This window comes from Triticum aestivum, chromosome 3D, assembly GCF_018294505.1.
Source record: "Triticum aestivum cultivar Chinese Spring chromosome 3D, IWGSC CS RefSeq v2.1, whole genome shotgun sequence".
In the NCBI taxonomy this organism is placed as follows: Eukaryota; Viridiplantae; Streptophyta; class Magnoliopsida; order Poales; family Poaceae; genus Triticum; species Triticum aestivum.
In genome coordinates, this window is record NC_057802.1 from 39,994,768 (window position 1) to 40,012,909 (window position 18,142).

Sequence of the window (18,142 nt, forward strand, 5' to 3'; positions counted from 1 at the left end):
TCAATAATCCAATCATGGCCCGTTTCCTTGCCGGGGAGAGTGGTCTCTTGAATTTCTTCGTCGGGCGTTGAGGTCCATTCTGCAATGAACTCCGCCAAGGCTCTGCTCTGAATTGTCGAAGTGCTTTCAAACCTGAGACCAAAGTTTGATAGTTCCAACGCCCACTCCACAATCCTTCCGGTTGCATCTGGGTTGTGCAAAATCCGTTGCAACGGGAAGCGAGTGATGACGGTGATCTCATGTGCCTGAAAATAGTGACACAGCTTCCTCGAAGCCATAAGGAGGCCGAAGAGCAACTTCTGCACACGAGAGTATCTTGAATTGGCCCCTTGTAGGAGGGAGCTGAAAAAATAAATTGGGTGCTGCATCATCTTCTTCTGTATCACTTTGTTTGCTTGTGCAGATCCTGCCTTGTCGGCACCAGACTCTACCCTACCAGGACCAGACTCTGCCGGGGATCTTACCTTGCTGGCACCAGACCCTACCGGGGAGAGCCCTGGCTCGTCATCCAACGGCCTCGCCGCTGCCACCGCTCCTTCATCAACTTCCCTCTGCGCCACTAGCGCAACACTGGCCACTTGATTCATCGCCGCTAGATATAGCAGCAACGGTTCTTGTGGTTTAGGCGCGACTAGTATTGGCGTAGAGGAGAGGTACCTCTTTAAATCTTGCAGTGCTGCCTCCGCTTCCAGAGTCCATTTCATTGGACCTGCCTTTTTCAAAATATTGAAAAAGGGCAGGGCGCGCTCAACAGATTTGGAGATGAACCTACTTAAAGCAACAACACAACCAGCAAGCCGACGCACATCTTTGACTCGTCTTGGTACTTCGATCTGCTCAATCGCCTTGATCTTGTCGGGGTTCGCCTTGATCCCACACTGAGACACAAAGAACCCGAGAAGCTTGCCAGATGGGACACCGAACACACACTTCTCAGGGCTGAGCTTGAGGTTGATCTTGCGCAAATTCGCAAACGTTTCTTCTAAATCTTGCACGAGTGTTCTCGTGTCCTTGGTTTTGACCACTATGTCTTCCATATAAGCCTCCACATTTCTATGTAGCTGGGGCTCAAAACCTATCTGGACTGCTCTAGCAAACGTTGAACCAACGCTTTTCAACCCAAAAGGCATTCATATAAAACAATACGTACCACATGGGGTGATAAACACGGTCTTCTCTTCATCTTCCTTCATCATGAAGATTTGGTGGTATCCTGAGTAGGCGTCAAGGAATGACAGCAAGTCGCACCCTGTAGTGGAGTCCACGATCTGGTCGATGCACGGCAAAGGGAAAGGATCCTTCAGACATGCTTTATTGATATCCGTATAATCAATGCACAACCTCCATTTCCCGTTCACCTTGCGCACCACCACCGTATTGGCCAACCATGTTGGATGGAGCACTCCTCTGACCAAACCTGCTGCTTCCAACTTCCTAATCTCTTCGACGATAAACTCTTGTCGCTCCAAAGCTTGCTTCCTGACCTTCTGCTTGACGGGCCTCACATGAGGACAGACAACAAGTTGGTGCTCAATCACCTCCCCGGGAACGCCGGGGATGTCAGATGCTTGCCATGCAAACACATCGACATTCGCCCATAGTAGGTGATGAGTGCGCTTTCCTATTTGCTGTCGAGGGTGGAGCTTATAGTGAAAGCTCCGCCCGTGCCGTCCTCCTTGACGGGCACCTTCTTGGTCTCTGGTGGTGCTGCCTTGGATTTCTTGCTCTTGCCAGTGGAGCTCTCTGGCACGTTCTCGATGGGAGCACAGCACTCCGAGGAGGCGCGCTTCCGGAGTGGGTGCAAGAGGTCTTGCCGGTCTTCTTCTCCCCGGGAGCTCCGGTAGCAGGAGCAAGTGCCTTGGCGGTAGGTGCTACCACTGCCTCCCGTTAGAGTTGGTTAGCGCAGATGAGCGCATCTTTCTTGTCAGAGCCAATAGTGATGATGCTCATCGGGCCAGGCATATTCAGTGTGTTATAGGCGTAGTGTGACGCCGCCATAAACTTGGCCAGTGCTGGACGGCCAAGGATCCCGTTATACAGCAACGGGATCTTGTCGACATCAAAAACGATCTTCTCTGTCCTGTAGTTTAGCTCACCACCAAATGTGACTGGTAGTGTGATCTTACCCTTGGGCTGGCTTCTCCCCGGATTGATCCCTTGAAACGTGCCCGTTTCTTCGAGATCTCCATCAGGGATTTGCAATCTCTTGATCACCTTGGGTGAGATCAAGTTCAGACCGGCCCCACCATAAACTAAGATTTTCGTCACCTTGAGGTTGCGAGTTGTTGGTGAAACCAACAACGGCAAGCACCTGACGCGGTTGTGCGATCAGGGTGATCCTCGGCATCAAAAATGATAGGCGTGTTGGACCATTTCAGTGGCTTCTGGGCATCGATCGATGGCTCCATCGCATTGATCTCGCGCGCACACTGTTTAAGTTGGTGGTGAGAAGAATGCAACGAGGCGCCACCATCGATGCACATGGATTCTGTGGCTTTTAGAAACTCATGCTCGCTGGACTCGTCGTCCTACTCATGGTTGTCATCTCCCTCTTTCTTGTCGTGGCTCCGAGTGGGCCTCTCTTGTTTCTTGTCCTTGCCGCGGTGGCCCCCGCGCTTCTTGCCGGACCCCTCAGCACCATCCTGGCCCTTCTCCTTGTCTCGCCTCTTGTACTCAGCTTTCTGCCTTTCCACAAGCCGCTCAACTTGCCGGCAGTTCTGGAGGTCATGACCTTGGTGCGATGGATCTTCAAGTACTGCTTGTCGGAGCCTTTTGGCTTGTCGGCAGCCGCCAAGGCCTGGCCGGCGGCGCACCCGGCAACCTCCTTGCCGGGGTCGTCAACCATGGCCTTCTTGGCGATGCCGGGGTTGCCGGATTCCTCGACGGCAAACACGGGCTTGCCCTTGCGCTTCCTGTTGCACCGTCGGCCCTTCTTTGCTGGGGCGACGACGTCTTCATCCCCGGAGTCACTTCCCGCGCCGGCCTCTTCGTCGGGGTACTTCCTTCCTTCTTCAGCCCGAGCACATCTGTCAGCCAAAACATAAAGTTTGGCAACATCCCTAACCTTGTTCATTGCCAGCTCTTCACGCATCTTGCGGTTGCGCACTTTCTGATGAAACGCGCTGATGATAGCGGCAGGATGAACATCTGGGATGTTGTATTGCACATGGCTGAACCTCTGTATATATTTGCGCAAGGATTCGCCATCCCTCTGGGGTATGAGATGTAAATAACTTGCCTGGCCAGGAGCTTGGTGGCCTCCAGTGAAGGTGCCAACAAACTCGTGGCACAGATCCGACCAAGAGGAGATGGAATCCACTGGCAGGTGCATCAACCACGACCTGACGTTGGGCTTGAGCACCAACGGTAAGTAGTTGGCGACCACCTTGCCGTCCCGAGCCCCGGCAGCTTGCATCGCGATGGTGTAAACGCTCAGGAACTCGGACGGATGTGTCTTGCCATCATATTTCTCCGGGACCTCTGGTTTGAACATGCGGGTGTTGGGCCACTGGAATCGGCGCAGCTCACGGGTGAAAGCCAGACAACCCACCTCCTAAGGTAAGTCACCAGAATCCCCCGACGCAGGCATGTCTATAGTGGGTCCCACATGCCTATCATATTGGTGGCGTGCTTCCCGTCGCCGCTCGATGGTAGTTCGAGCGTCCTCTTTGACCCATTCCTAAAGAACTTGACGTTGGTCGCGGCGAGCTCGTGGATCTGACGACGCTGTGGACCCGTCGTCGCGGCCATCGACCCCCCGAGCAGCCGACCGTTGATGTCGCGGTGGAGGAGAGTGCACCGTGGTTGCAGCACCTCCGCCCCTCCCGCCATCGGCAAGTGCCGGCTCAGTGGACCGACGCCGCGAAGGACCTGCTTCCTGGTACCCATCTTTATTGGCGTGGCCAATAAGGCTCTAGATAGCAGCCCTCCACTCTTCTTGCTTCTCCACAGCAGGAGGAAAATCGAGGAGTAGCTGCGCTCGCGCCAACGCCTCTGCTGGCATGGGTGGCAGCGACAAGCGCGAGGAACGGGAGTTGCTCGGACTTCTAACCACATCAGAAGGAGCCCCATCATGGTTCCGTGGCCATGCGCCGTTTCCACCAGCGTCGTGGCGTGCATGTCGGCCCTGCGCATCTCGAGGATGATGCTGAGGGCCCTTTCCGTGGGGACGCTCGTGGTCTCCAACGCCGTGGCGCCGCTCGTCGCGCATGACCTGGGAGGACCGCGGCGGACGCGTCAGCGGGGGCGTCTTGGAGGCCGCCTTCCCACCCTTGGAGGTCCCCGCGCCGCCCGTAGGCAGCACGGCTCCGTCCTTGGACCCAGCAGTGCGCGGGTCATCGTCGCGGGCGCGGACGATGCCACTCGTCTGGAATCGGTCGCCGGAGCGTCGTGGATGCTCGTGATCCGCACCCCCACCACCACCCGCGTCTACACCGTCGCCCGTCCGTGCTGGCACATGCAGATTGGCTGCAGACGAACCAATCGCCGTGATCGCCATCTTCTTGGGAGCCATGGTGATCAAGGAACCGGCAAGCTAACTGCTAGATCGGGTTTGCACAACCTCACCCCCCCCCCCTACCTGGCGCGCCAAGGATGTCGGAGAAACGACACCTATGGGCTCTCGTGAATCCCTTCTACGGTTGGCGGGGAAAAGGAGTGCACAAAGAGCAGATCTAACAACACGAGGGATTTTTACCCAGGTTCGGGCCGCTGAGAAGCGTAAAACCCTATTTCTGCTCGTAGTGTATTTCCGTGTTCTTGAGCTTCGGCTCGTTGCTACGCATGCAAACTGGGCCGGAAAGTCTGAAAAAAGTCCCCTCCTGCGTCGCCCTGGGCCTCCTTTTATACCAAGGGGCTACCACAGTGGCGTGCAGGCACACGAGAGGTGTAAAGTGCTACAGTGCACGTGCTTATCACTGACGTTTTAGGACAAACGCATTAAATGCGCTGCTTACGTGCCCTCTAGCTTTATTGGGAACGGAAACAGAGCCCGTCCCGTCCGTCGCCGCCTCACCCCGTATTGACACGCATCCAGGATGATGAGGCATGCAACGCCAAGCTGACTGGCTAGCCACTGCGCTGGAGCGGTGGCAGGATCTTCACGAAGATCTGCATGCCGCCACGCAGGCGCTTGCCTGGTTGGCAGGGCAGCGGAGCCTTGTCATGCGCGAGCCTCGTCGTGGCCTCGCAATCGTCCCCGGGAAGAATCTTGCCGGGGCCTCGCAAACGTCCCCGGCAAGAACCTTGTTGGGAACTTTGTCTTCTTGTCTTCACAAAGATCTGCATGCCACCACGCATGCGCCCCTGGGTCTTGGTCTAGAAATTGTCGATGGTGTCAGAGCTCTCAACCTCAAGGGTGGTGGTCTTGTCAACGCTTCGCAAGCCGTCCCGGCAAGGATCTTGCCGGGGCTTCGCGAGCTGTCCCGGCAACGATCTTGCCGAGGGTCTTGTTTGTCTTCTGCTCTCTGATTACCGGCTTGGACGCCGTCTTGGTCGTCTTGTATTTGGCCCCCAGCTGCCCCCGTCAAGCCTTGATGCGGGCGCGGCTGCAACTGCCCGTGCACAAGTAAGGGGTACCATAGGGCCCAAACCTTAGTACACCGACAGCCATCGCATGGGCGTCCCACACATCAGCGCATTTGGTTCCTTAGACGAAAGGAGCTCCTGCTCCTTGCCTCGGTTCAAAGGGCGCCACACTGTCGGATGATAGAATGCTCACCACCCTAGACCACAGATGGAAACTAAGCCAAGACCCCAAATAGTGGCCTTCGAGCACACCCACCTCACCAAACCTAGCTCCTCTAGAGACCACCACCATCAAAGCATGGAACCGTCACACGAAGAAAAGAAACTGTCATCCATAAAACCCACCCCGATGACCAGCAAAATGCATTGGAACCTTGCTCACGAGACGAAGCCTCCAAGGAGGAAACACCGCCACCGCCCGGTCTGCACATGCCAGACCAAGGTTATCACCTAGAGCCCATGGTGGATGGAGGCGACCCAGGTTGACACCTCCAAGGAGGGAAAATGACGCACAAGAGCATCACTATCACCAACACCCACACCGTTGAGCGGAGCCTTCGCTCGGGACATAACCCCACCACCCAAATCCATCAGCCATGGCCAGCCAAGGAGAGAAGCAAACAACACCCAAAACAGGGTGGCGTGGCAACGAAGACCACACCCGCATGACAGACGCCTCTCGAGTGAGCCATCTCGCTGCCCAAACATCCATGAAAACCCACAAGCACGTACACCGCGGCACCCGCCAAAAAGGTATCGCTGTGCCCAGCATAAGAAGCCGCCCCTCTGATGACCGAGGAGGTCCACCGACACCCACCAACCACAGGGGCTGTGGACCGCAAGCACGTAATCGGCCGCCCCTGCTGCAGTGCTGGCGCAACTCCCTCACCCATTGCACCCTCAAGCCACACAACTTGCACCCGCACTAAGACGAATCATCGCAAAGATCTAGGTTGCCGGGGCGCCCAAAAGGATCAGCCACAAGAGAAACCAACAAGGGGAGAGACATGCCCACGAGGACCATCGAGTCCGAGAAGAAGCACGCTAGATCTGGCAGATCCAATAGCCAGCGGCGGCCGAACCCCAGCCACGGCCATCGGCCCTGACGTGAGGGAGCGTACCTCTAGGAGCTCGACAGTTGCATCCTGCTCCTCGCCGCTCCTGCCGAGGGCCACGCTGGCACCAGGCAAGGCCCCAACCGACCAGGATGGGAGGTCTCCTGCAGTGGAGAGATCTGCGTCGCGTCGCCGATTTGTTGGAGAATGAGCATACCAGGGAGCAGGGAGGGGAGAAGGTGGAATAGGGTGTGTCCCATCGCCGCCAGCAATGGCAGCGAGGGGGAGGTGGTTGAGGTGGCGGCAGGGGTCGCCCCGTGAGCCGTAGGAGCGACCCACGAGACATGGTCGTGTTTTTCGAGCTTGTATATCTCTTGGTAACACATCAAAAAAATCAATTTTTAAAAATATATTCAACATTAATCTCGTTTCGAACATCTCGTCAAAACAAAAATGGTGGTCAACGAAAAACTAAATTCGAACATATAGTTCGACATGTATGAACATATTTATGTTTGGAGAAATAAAAATAGCATTGATTCAATGATGGGAGAGGAAAGAGTGGAGTGTGGTTTGATTTCAGAATAGTATGAGGTCGTATTTAGAAATGTTCTATTGATCCATGTCCAGTTCTCCACTCTCATCGCTCTCGGTTCCAAATCCACGACTAAAATATGGCTGGTGCATCCGCTGCACCAATTAGGCTGGTGCACTGGATACGTTCTCTGGGATGTATACTTACCGATGACCCCAGCGCCATGAGACCTGTTCCAACATGTGTGATGATTGAGAGGGGATAACAGGAGAGAGAAGAGTAGAGCATTGGCACCTCGCAGTTCACACTCGGGCGCCGAGAGACTAGTACTAGTTGCCAAGTCATCATAGCATATACACATAGACATTGCACATGCTCTATTTCCTCCCCTTGTGTCGACCCCTCCGTCACCAGCTCTCATAACTCGTCGAAGAGCCTGCGTTCCCGAATCCGCGATCCATTCCAGCGCCAAGCTAGGCGATCAGGTGGGAGGGATCATGTTTCTCTTCCCTTTCCCCCTGATTTGGTTAGATAAAGGCCTTCTTCTTCTTCTTCTTCTTCTTCTTCTTCTTTCTCTGTCCATTTTTTTGTTTGTTTCAAATTGATTCATACCCTCTCTTTCCTAGTTCGTGCATGATCGTGGATCTCACTCGATCGAGGGTTGCTTCTTTCTTGGTATGAGTCTTGGAGTTGCGTTCTCCTCTATCTGGATTTGCTACTTGGAAGAATTTAAGAGGGTAGGGCTAATTAGTATGGTAGGACAAGGGTTTCCTGCTCCAGTCCTAGTATGGTAGTGCTAGTATTAAACAGGAAGAGATCTAGTTCTTTCATCGCCTCCCCGCCCAGCTTTATCAGCAGGCCCCTTCTTTTGCAATACTTACGAAGGTCTCTCATGGCCAAATTCTTATTAAAGCCTTCTGCCTCGGCTATCTTCCGTCGTTTGTCCTGCTTGTATCATGCATCTTGTGGATTTGATTTCTGCGAATCACCAATGGATTCCAAATTTGCGATTAACTTAGGTTGATACTAAATTTTGTTACGCCAAGTCAATGGACAATCTCTCTCTCTCTCTCTCTCTCTCTCTCTCTCTCTCTCTCTCTCTCTCTCTCTCCTCTGCTGCTGCTGCTGCTTCCTCTTCTTCCCTAAAAAAACAAAAATTCTTCTCTCTCAGCCTAACTGGTGCACCGAAAGCAGTGCCTGGAGGCAACTATATCAAATTAACCCCTGCAGATTAAATTACGTGTCTTTGCGGGGCTGCTTATGAAGTTATAATTGAATATTTCTTCAAAAAATGCTAAAAGGGATGGTACAATTCTGCTAATTGCAGAGGGGGGGGACCTGACAGGAGGCAGGGAGGAGATCACGAACGATCGTGGCCATGGCAGAGGAATGCAAAACCCAAACCTCACGACTCGTGCGCGCTAACCAGCTCGACGTCGATGTGGAAGGTGAGCACCATGGATATCATCTCTATGCTTTGCTACTATTCGTTTTAAGCTATATATTTATCTGCAGCTTAGTTCGCACCTCCGTTTTGAGTTCTGTTGTCGCTTAAATTTGCAGCTTCGCCGCCAACACTGAACATGGACAAGAAGGGCCGAGCAGCGCCACCGCCGTCGCCGCCGTCAAGGACCCTGGCTCCGGTAAGCACAAACAACATCGGTCCATTTTGTTTTGACTCTTCCATTCATGCAATGATCCAAAATTTTCGCAAAGCGGGCACGTCTATATCTTACTAGAGCAGATATCTTTTCTGTCCTTTTCAAGTATCAACTTGCATATTTTATGTGTTAAAAAAAACTAGCATAGTTTATTGTGTCATGGCATATGGCTGTTGCCTACTTTCCGTGATTGGTTAAGGAGTAAGGACAAAACATAGTTTTTGTCTCTACTCGATGGTTGATTTTGGACTGAATTGACAAAGCATACTTTTAAGTCAATGGTCAAAGTCAAACAAACTGTCGGTAGCTATTGTAAAAATATTGGTAGAGTGGTTCCTAATTTTTTGTTCTTCATTCTTTTCTAGCATGGTCTAAAGGAATTATTGCACAAAGGAATTATATATACATACTACTCACATTGATTCAGAATAAAATCGTACTTACTTAGATATGGTTGTGTCACCAGTAATGATTCTTATAAATTTGACCAAATTTATAAAGGAGATACAGGAGAATACCAACATCTACGACACAAAATTCCCTTAGAACAAGTTTAAATTTATGGCAACCCTAATTAATGCTCCATTATTTGAAACAGATATAGCACTTGAGAATTATTCGGAACAAAAAGATTGTACATCATGTGATCACTTCTCATAAAAAACAAGATCGAAATCACTAGTTGATGGGTACCTTTTGTGAATGTTATTTCAAACACCTTTGGTGCTACATGTGGCGCAACTCGTGTGTGACACTTGTTGCCACCAGAGAGTTTTGATTATTTTTTTCACTCATGCGGAAGGGTGAGAGGGCACTGTACGTGCTTTACTTTGAGATCCAAATTTCAAATTTCAAATATCTCTTGATGCGAGTGTCCAAATTATGAACGTTTTCACCTTTGTTACTCATGGCTATATCTCTGAAAGTTGATCACATGTTCATAGGTTTCGTTGAACTCTTTTTTGGATGTAACTTGTACTTAGAACAATGAAACTTTGTACTTCCACTATAACATACTGTGCTCTCGCGTAGTGTAACTTGTACTCCTCATGCAGTGCCACCTATGTGTAACGTGTACTTCCCGTGTGATGAAACATGTTCTTCCCCACAGCGCACTTGCACTCCTCGTGTAGCATAACTTGTACTCCCTGCATAGCCCAGCCCGTACTCCCCCTGCAACTCACTTGTACTCCATGCGTTGCACAACATGTACCCACCGCAAAGCAACTTGTATTTTTTTTTATGTGGGAAAGCAACATGTATTCCCCATATCACATTTGTATTCTCCACACGGTGCACCTATACTCCCACACGGTTAGTGAGTACACAATGAGCGGTACATATACATCCGTGTTGTACACGTGACAGCCTAAGAAAACTAGACAGGGAAAAAACCAGAGAAAAACCAAAAGGAAAAAAAAGACAAAGAGAAAACAACCTGAAAGAGAAGAAAACACCCGCTGAAAAAAGATGTCGCTTTTTTTTGTCCCAGGCACTCCGCGCGCCGCTCCCTCAAACCCCTCCACGTGTCACGCACACCTCGTGGTGCTTCCTGCGGGGCACCCCTCTTAATTAGTCGCTCTCAAACAAGGTATATTGAGACATGTTATATACTCCCTTCGTTCCTAAATATAGATTTTTCTAGAGATTTCAACAAGTGACTACATACGGAAGCAAAATGAGTGAATCTACATTCTAAAATATGTCTATATACATTCGTATGTCGTAGTCCTTTTTTTTAACATCAGTACAGACACACGCGCTCATATACACGCGCATACACTCACCCCTATGAACGCACACACGCACACCCTACCCCTATGAGCACCTTCGAAAGACTAAGCCGGCATATCATCTTGAAATTTAGCTCATATACACGCGCATACACTCACCCCTATGAACGCACACACGCACACCCTACCCCGATGAGCACCTTCGAAAGACTGAGCCGGCATATCATCTTGAAATTTACGAAGTCACCGTAGGCACCTCGTCGTCGACGGGAACGTCTCCTCCCACTGAATACGTATCGCCGGAAAATTCTGAAATAAATCCAGGAATAAATGCGAGCACCAGGATTTGAACCCTGATGGGCTGGGGATACCACAGTCCCTCTAACCATCCAACCACAGGTTGGTTAGCTATGTGGTAGTCCATTTGAAAGCTCTAAAAAGACTTATATTTAGGAACGGAGGGAGTATATAACAAAAGGTAGATTGGGACAGATTATATGAAGAAAAGCTAGATTGCGACTGATTAAGAAAATTGTAAACCCAACGAGCAGCCGGGAGTGTGGTCCTCCGCGTCGCTTCTAACCCAAACCCCGCTTAATCCCCTGTAGCTGAGCATCAGCATCAAAATTTTGTCGAATTCCTTGGCCGTCCAACGTCATACATACCCACGTAATCCCACGTCCGTAGACCCCCCCTAAAAATAAAATAATCCGTAGGCTACGACTGGGCATGAGAGGATCAGGACGATGCGCCCGCCGGAGCGCCGCCGGGCGCTGGGTAGCTCCCTCCACCTTGACAGATCAGACGCCGGGCTCCTATGATCCATGCAGCGTGCCAAGTGCCAACCGCCAGAAGATCGGCCGGCTGCATGCCTGCATCGTCCTCCGCCGACGGACCCTCAAGAAGTAAACGCCGATGGGGATTACTTTGCCGGCGCCGGCAAAGCATACGTTGCCTTTATCCATGTTTAGATGTTTAACCTCATTAGTGAGAAGCGTACATGGTTCTGCTCTTCTACTCCGTATATTATTTTGTCCTCTACTAGCATGCAGGGAGCTTAATCATATTATATGAATTTTGTGTTTTTTTAACACGAATACACAAAGCTTGCACATACTTTCACCGTACTAACTATTTTTTTTTGGAAAAGGATGCTAAAACCCCTGGCCTCTTCATCAATGCATACGGCCGCTTTATTTATTATTCAACAAAGGTCTAACAAGAATATATACACCAAGCCACCCGAAGTCATCACTCACACCTACAAAACTCGATAATGCGAGGTGCTTTCAATCCCCATATCTAAAATCGGTGTCGTCGCGGATCCATCCACATAACATATCGGAACCCACAGCCGATGCAGAAGACCTAAAGCGTACATCACATGCACACGTTTTAGACGCCCACATCATCATCGGACCGCTGACCCAGATCCGCATCGTCCTTACCGGTCCGTCCATCCGTTGACGCCACTACGACGCCCAACGGCGTCACCGCCCCGTGCTCATCCATCCAGACGCGAAGATTCTGGAAGATGTGTCATGCGTAGCACCTGCCGACCAGGCATGACACTGCGTAACACCTGTCGCCCTGGCTTGACTTGACATCTCCACCGAAACTCCGTGCAAGACAAAGCCGCTCCACCTCCTGCCTCTGTCTTCCAGTGCTGCTCCACAAATGATGCTCCCAAAAGCGAAACGACACCGCACTACTGCCATCGTCCGATCTGGAAGACCAGATCCTAGGGTTTCTCCGGAGCAGCACGAGTGGGTCGACAGTAGTTACACGATGATGTCTTCAGCAAGGTAATGGCACAGAACGCCGCCATCGCCTGCCATCGGCTCGGTTTTCACCGGCAACTATTTCTTCCCGACTCGCAGCCGGGACTAGATGACGGATCTTGAGATCTGACCATCCAGCCTCAGGCCGACCACCTCTGACAGAGGAGATGGCCACCACCGCCGGCTGCACCGGCCAGATCTGATCTAATCGAAGGCGCCGCCGACCAGTCCACCAGGCCCTCCACGCCGCCGCCGCCGACCGTAGCCACCACCCTTCCCTGTACATGGCTGCACCGCGCCTGCAGCTGCCGTCGTTCGAGGCAGGGCCTGCCACCACGCTGCCGCCTGCTACAGCCAACGCTCTCGCGCCGCATAGATTGGATCGGCCGCGCCACCACACGTTTAGAGGCCCCGCACTACCCCTAAGACGCGTGAGAGAGGGAGTCCTCCGCCACCGCCGTCGGCTTCCGGGCTTAGCCCAGCGGTGTCCTCCGGCAGCGGCAGAGGAAAGGGAGGAGGGAGATCGCGCCCCCGGCGCCTAGGGTTTGAGCGCCGCCCGAGTCGCCCTAGCAGGGACGACGCGGGGCCAGGTACGTACCGTACTTTCATTGATAGAAGGAGAGTGATAGCAAAAGGTTACAACCGCTAGCTTAGCCATGTACTGCACGAGAAGGCATGTAATTTTGTATTGACCCAGGATCTTGCTAGGAATCTTTCCCTGCTGCCCTCACTTTCTCCATTTTTCCTTCTGCTCCTCCTACCATCCCTTGCGAGTTTTCTCTCCTTGCAATCCACATGGCGCATGATATATATTTTCAGAGCAATCCCTACTCAGCAATTTTGTATCATTTTTCTCTTTTTTTCTTCCCTTTTTGAACAAGGTAAGGACCCAGAATCACAGTATAACTGACAGATGGATCCAAAAGAAAAGAGAACTTAGAACTAGGTCCTTGAACTTTCCAATAAGAAGCCCAGACACAAGACCAAGATTGCAATCTTGTCCTATTCTTGTGACAAGGCTTCATCACGTAAGTAATCCCATCATTGTCAGGACAAGCACCATAGCCAGCCCCACGACTTGCTAGAAGTGGAAGATGTAGGCCTGAGGCAAAAAAAAAAAATTGGCGGTTCAGTCTCGAAAATGACCAAAGTAGTGGGTGTGCATGTGTGCATTAATAGAGGTGGATGTTAATATGAGCGTATGTATTTGTACTGTGTTGCTAAAAAAAACTCGTATACCTTTTTTCAGTTTGACCATCTAGTAATTGACTATATGACTGAAATTTTATTCTACTCCGCTGCTCAATTATGCGTTCATGCGATAATGGGATGGATTGATATGTTTAGATGCAGCATTTTTTTCCTGGATCCTATAGTTATATAATGTCTTAAATAGTGGTCTTGCCCACGTCCTGCATCTAAACAAACTCTCCCGCCCACGTAAAGTGAGTGAGACACTTCTGTTTGTATCAGTCTGCGGACTCCACGTAATCGACCTTTTGTCTTCACGATGCCCTCAAGAAGAAGAAAAAGGGGACGGTGCGGGCACAAGCGATCATCGATCAGTTGAACCGTTTATGGGCTAAAGATTTGATCTTCCTTGGTTGGAGTATAAAAAATACTAATCTCATATTAGCTCATTAGATTCATCGTAAAATACTATATACAGTTGATGTTGTAGATGTTGATATATTTTTTTTGTAGACTTGGTCAAACCTAGAACTTCAAGTATTTTGTAGTGGAGAAAATATCTGTTAAGCAAGCTTTATATCAAAAAACATTCTTGAGCATGCAGGCAGGCACAACCAATGGCCGAGACACAGTCCCAGAATAAATGTATGTGGGGTTTCTTCAGTGTTCTGTAGGCAGATGATACATGAGTTGTCTGGTAGACGAATTTTCTCCTCCCCAATAGATTCCTGGTTCTGACTGTCATGTAATAGAAGCCAGGAAAATATTTTTCTAGATGGTCAAAATAAGTGCCTAAAACAGGATGTCCCTGCCCCCGGTAACTCCAATCGATCTGGAAGAGTGCTTCTGAGTATCATATTAGCTTCATTAGATTCATTATAAAACCCAGCAACTCCGATGGATCTGGAAGAGTGCTTGTCAATCGGTTGACCTGTTTTGGGGCTAAAGATTAGATCTTCCTTGGTTGGAGTACAGAAAAATGTACTAATACCTACAATATCATATTAGTTTCATTAGAATCATTATAAAAAATATTTTTATACTATATATAGTTGATGTGGTAGATGTCAATATATTTTTCTATAGACTTGGTCAAACATAAAGATGTTTGACTTAGGACAAACCTAGAACTTCAAGTATTTTGGAGTGGAGGAAGTATTTGTTAAGCAAGCTTTATCAAAAGAAAAAAAATGTTAAGCACGCAGGCGGGCACAACCAAGGGCCGAGGACACGGTCCCAGAATAAACACATGTGTATTCTTCAGTGTTCTCTAGGCAGATCCGCAGATGATACATGTGTAGTCTGGTAGATGATTTTTTTTTCCGTCCGCGATAGATTCCAGGTGCTAACTCTGTCATGTACTAATAGAAGCCAGGAAAATATTTTGATCTTTAACTGACAAGCAGTCTTCCAGATCCACTGGAGTTGCTGGGGGCAGGGACATCCTGTTTTAGGAAGCTTTTTATTGAGGGAAATTCCAAGAATAGTACCAATGATCATTAGCTTCAGAATGATACATCTAATGATGCACCAACTGAGTTATTCCTAAAGTTGAAGAAGTTGCTCATATGCTTGGGTGGAGATTGGTCTGTGCAGATTTTCAGAGATGTTATCTGAATTTAGCATGTCTTAGAGAATGTAGCATCTCTTGGAGCTGACACCTGTTGATCAGCATGAAAGTTCAAAACCGTCTTACATCTGGTTGAGCCGCATCTTGCTGTATTCCGTAATATTTGAAAATTATCCGAATAGGTGATTCCTCAATTTTATACAGAGTTTTGCTTCGGTACATTAACTAATTCTAAGCCCTACTTTTACATTAAGCATCAACTAATTCAAATCCCTACTTTCCCCATGCATCAAACAAGAGATCGGAACAATTTAACATTTTTGATTGAAAAGGTATCTTCTAATCTCCATCTTTCATCTGCATCAAAATCTGTAAACTTTTCTAGGGGGGGTGTACCGAAGCAAAACTCTTTTATAAAATGCAAACAGCTTCCAAACAAATAGCATATGATGATTTACTTTACTCTTTTTTTTTGGTCGGATTAAGGAGCTTGCAACCCCCAACTACATTTCTGAAACCAATAAACAAGGAATGAATACAGCTCTATTTGAGCTAGAGCTTCTTCCGCTCTTGATTTCATGGCGTGACATGATGATAGTCTACTTAACAGCAGCCAAACTCACAAAATAACAGCGAGGCATGAAATTAACAACCCCCTTAGAAAGTAAACGAGCACACGCTACCACTAAACGACTGAAGAGCCAACACTAGCAGTAAAACACAAGAGCTTGTGGAAGATTCAGACACCTTATGAGGATATAAGCATTTCATATAAAAAATATGGGTAGTTTTTTATGTTCATTCATGTTACCATGTGTTCTGTGATGTCATTACATCGCACTGTTATCATGCCAATGACTACAGCAGTTGTACTCTTTTTTTAGTAATGCAATTGTAGTCTTGCTTTACTAATTCTAGGTTCCGTTTTTCTCTTGTTGCTTTTGGATACAAAATAGATGCTTGGTATATTAATAAGTATGTGAAGAGTTCTCTGAGATACAATGTGGACAGAACTGGTGCCGTTTTGGCATAGCGACGGGTTTGGGCTTTGCATCTATTAAATTTGACCCTTGTTACTCTTGTAATCTGCAGGCTGAGGAAGGCGCCACCATTGAGACAGGGGAAACAACAAAAGCCAATGAGAACTTGGAGTTTGGGAGCGTCATTGCTGGCTTTGGTTTAATCATGATAGTGGCTTGGTACTTTCTCCCACCAGGAGACAGAGGACCACATAATCTACGGTACATCATTCCGTTGCTGCTTGGCCTCACATGCCTCGTCAGTGGTGTTTGCCTGATGCTGCTCAGCATGAACCTGCTGGAGCTCCCACAACACCTTGTCTCCGAGAGCCAGCTCATTGTCTCCAAATACCTTCCCTGGTTATGCAGCGCATTGCCTGTGATAACATTGATCAGCCCCTTCCTGCTCTCTGGGTATAAGCTATACAAGTACATTGTCGTTGCCCTTCTTTTCGTGGTAACGGCTCCACTTGTTGTAGTACGGTGGTATGTGGGACTCAAAGCCGAGGGCGGTGACGAGGAGGCAGCACTCAAGGAGCACAAGGAAGAGTTGGAGGCTGCCTTTAAGTTGGTGTCAGCCATCAGCAACTCTGCTTTCGCAGGCGTGGTTGCCCTGATGGTCAATTACAATGTAACTGGTGGTTCAGGGAAGACCAAAAGTGTTGTTCTTGTAGCCATCTTCTTAGTGTTCACTATTTTGATCTGGGGTCTGCTCTACATCCAGATCGGTCACAAGGTACTAGAGATCAACAATCCAAAGCTCAGAGGGTTTATCATCAAATGCATGTGGCTAGCGATTATCTTCAATCATTCGCTGCTAGCCTGTGCAGTTCTAGCAGTGGCTTTCGATATAGTTGAGTTCTTGGTCTTTGCAGCATTCGCCCCGTGGGTTTTTGCGGCGGCTGTCCACATTTTCAAGGAGCACTGTGTTGGCCGTACAGCAGCCCAGGACAGCAACCCCAGTGAGTACCAAAAGGCACGCCTCAAGTGGAAGGCAGAGATGGGGCACAAGATCACAATGTGGTCTTTTACGGCAATCATCGCCATCTTTGGAGGGTTCCTTCATGGGAAGGCTGAATCTCTCAAGGCCTGCACCATATTATTCACCTCAGCTTTTATGTCCGGCTTTGCTCTCACGGTGGCTACCATCAAGCCAGACTCGACCAGTGTCCGCCTCGCTGCAGCTACCACCGTACTCGATTGGACTGCGAAGGCAACATTTGCTGCCGCAATATTTGCTATTATCATTGTAGTGGTCCTGGATATATTTTGAAGCCTTGCTGCTCCTGCAGTATCAACCTTCTTCGACAACGCACTCTGCACTCTGCACTCTCTGCATGCCATGCATGTCCTTGCACCGGAATAAAAGAAAGGTGAATGCTTGAAGTCACATGGTAAGTCAAGAATCACCAAAATTGTCTAGTTGTAATCTGGAAAGAATCAATGAATATGGGATCGGCTTCTGCGGGTCGATGCATGATTATATATGTTTCCAAGCACAAACTTGGGATCTAGACCTCTTATATAATTAGAAGAAAAAGGTTTATTTGCAGAGAAGAGCAAATGGGCACCCATCATCAACTGCCTGCTATGAGCTGAGATGATACTAGAGTGGCCTGCTGCTATGTGGAAACTGTAATGCAAAACCTCTGGGTTCTCAGGCTGACAACTTGAGATTTTCTTTCCTAAGTATATACTGTAAGAAAATGAATTAAGAAAACGGTAGATAAATTTTGCTGCTATGTATGGTGGCAGATTTTGTGGTATATTTCTGTTCCAAATGCCACTCGGCATCTTCGTAATAGGTGAGTTCATGGCCCCGCCAGGTGCTATATTTTGGTACCACATTCTTCACTGTGGGAAGCAAAATATGTATTACTGTTGTGATGCTGCATGTTCCATATTTTACCTTTCATACACCACATTTTCACATACCTGGCATGTTGCACGTTTATATCATCCTTGTGATGTACTCCTTTTGTTTCACAGTGTAAGTTCCTTCAGTTTTCTCTCAAGTCAGCCGTTTAAAAGAAAGTATCAACAGATGCAACACCAAACTAGTATTATTAGA

General features: G+C 49.0%; 1 protein-coding gene across 1 annotated transcript; it reads left to right on the forward strand.

Annotated features, from left to right (window-relative positions):
• Window positions 1-7,361: 7,361 nt before the first annotated feature.
• Window positions 7,362-17,837, forward strand: LOC123074000 (uncharacterized). The gene is made up of 4 exons (XM_044496966.1): window positions 7,362-7,601; window positions 8,444-8,564; window positions 8,680-8,759; window positions 16,145-17,837. The coding sequence occupies exons 2-4, from the start codon at window positions 8,495-8,497 to the stop codon at window positions 17,342-17,344; spliced, it is 1,350 nt and encodes a 449-aa protein (XP_044352901.1). The 5' UTR covers window positions 7,362-7,601; window positions 8,444-8,494; the 3' UTR covers window positions 17,345-17,837.
• The last annotated feature ends 305 nt before the right edge of the window (window positions 17,838-18,142 follow it).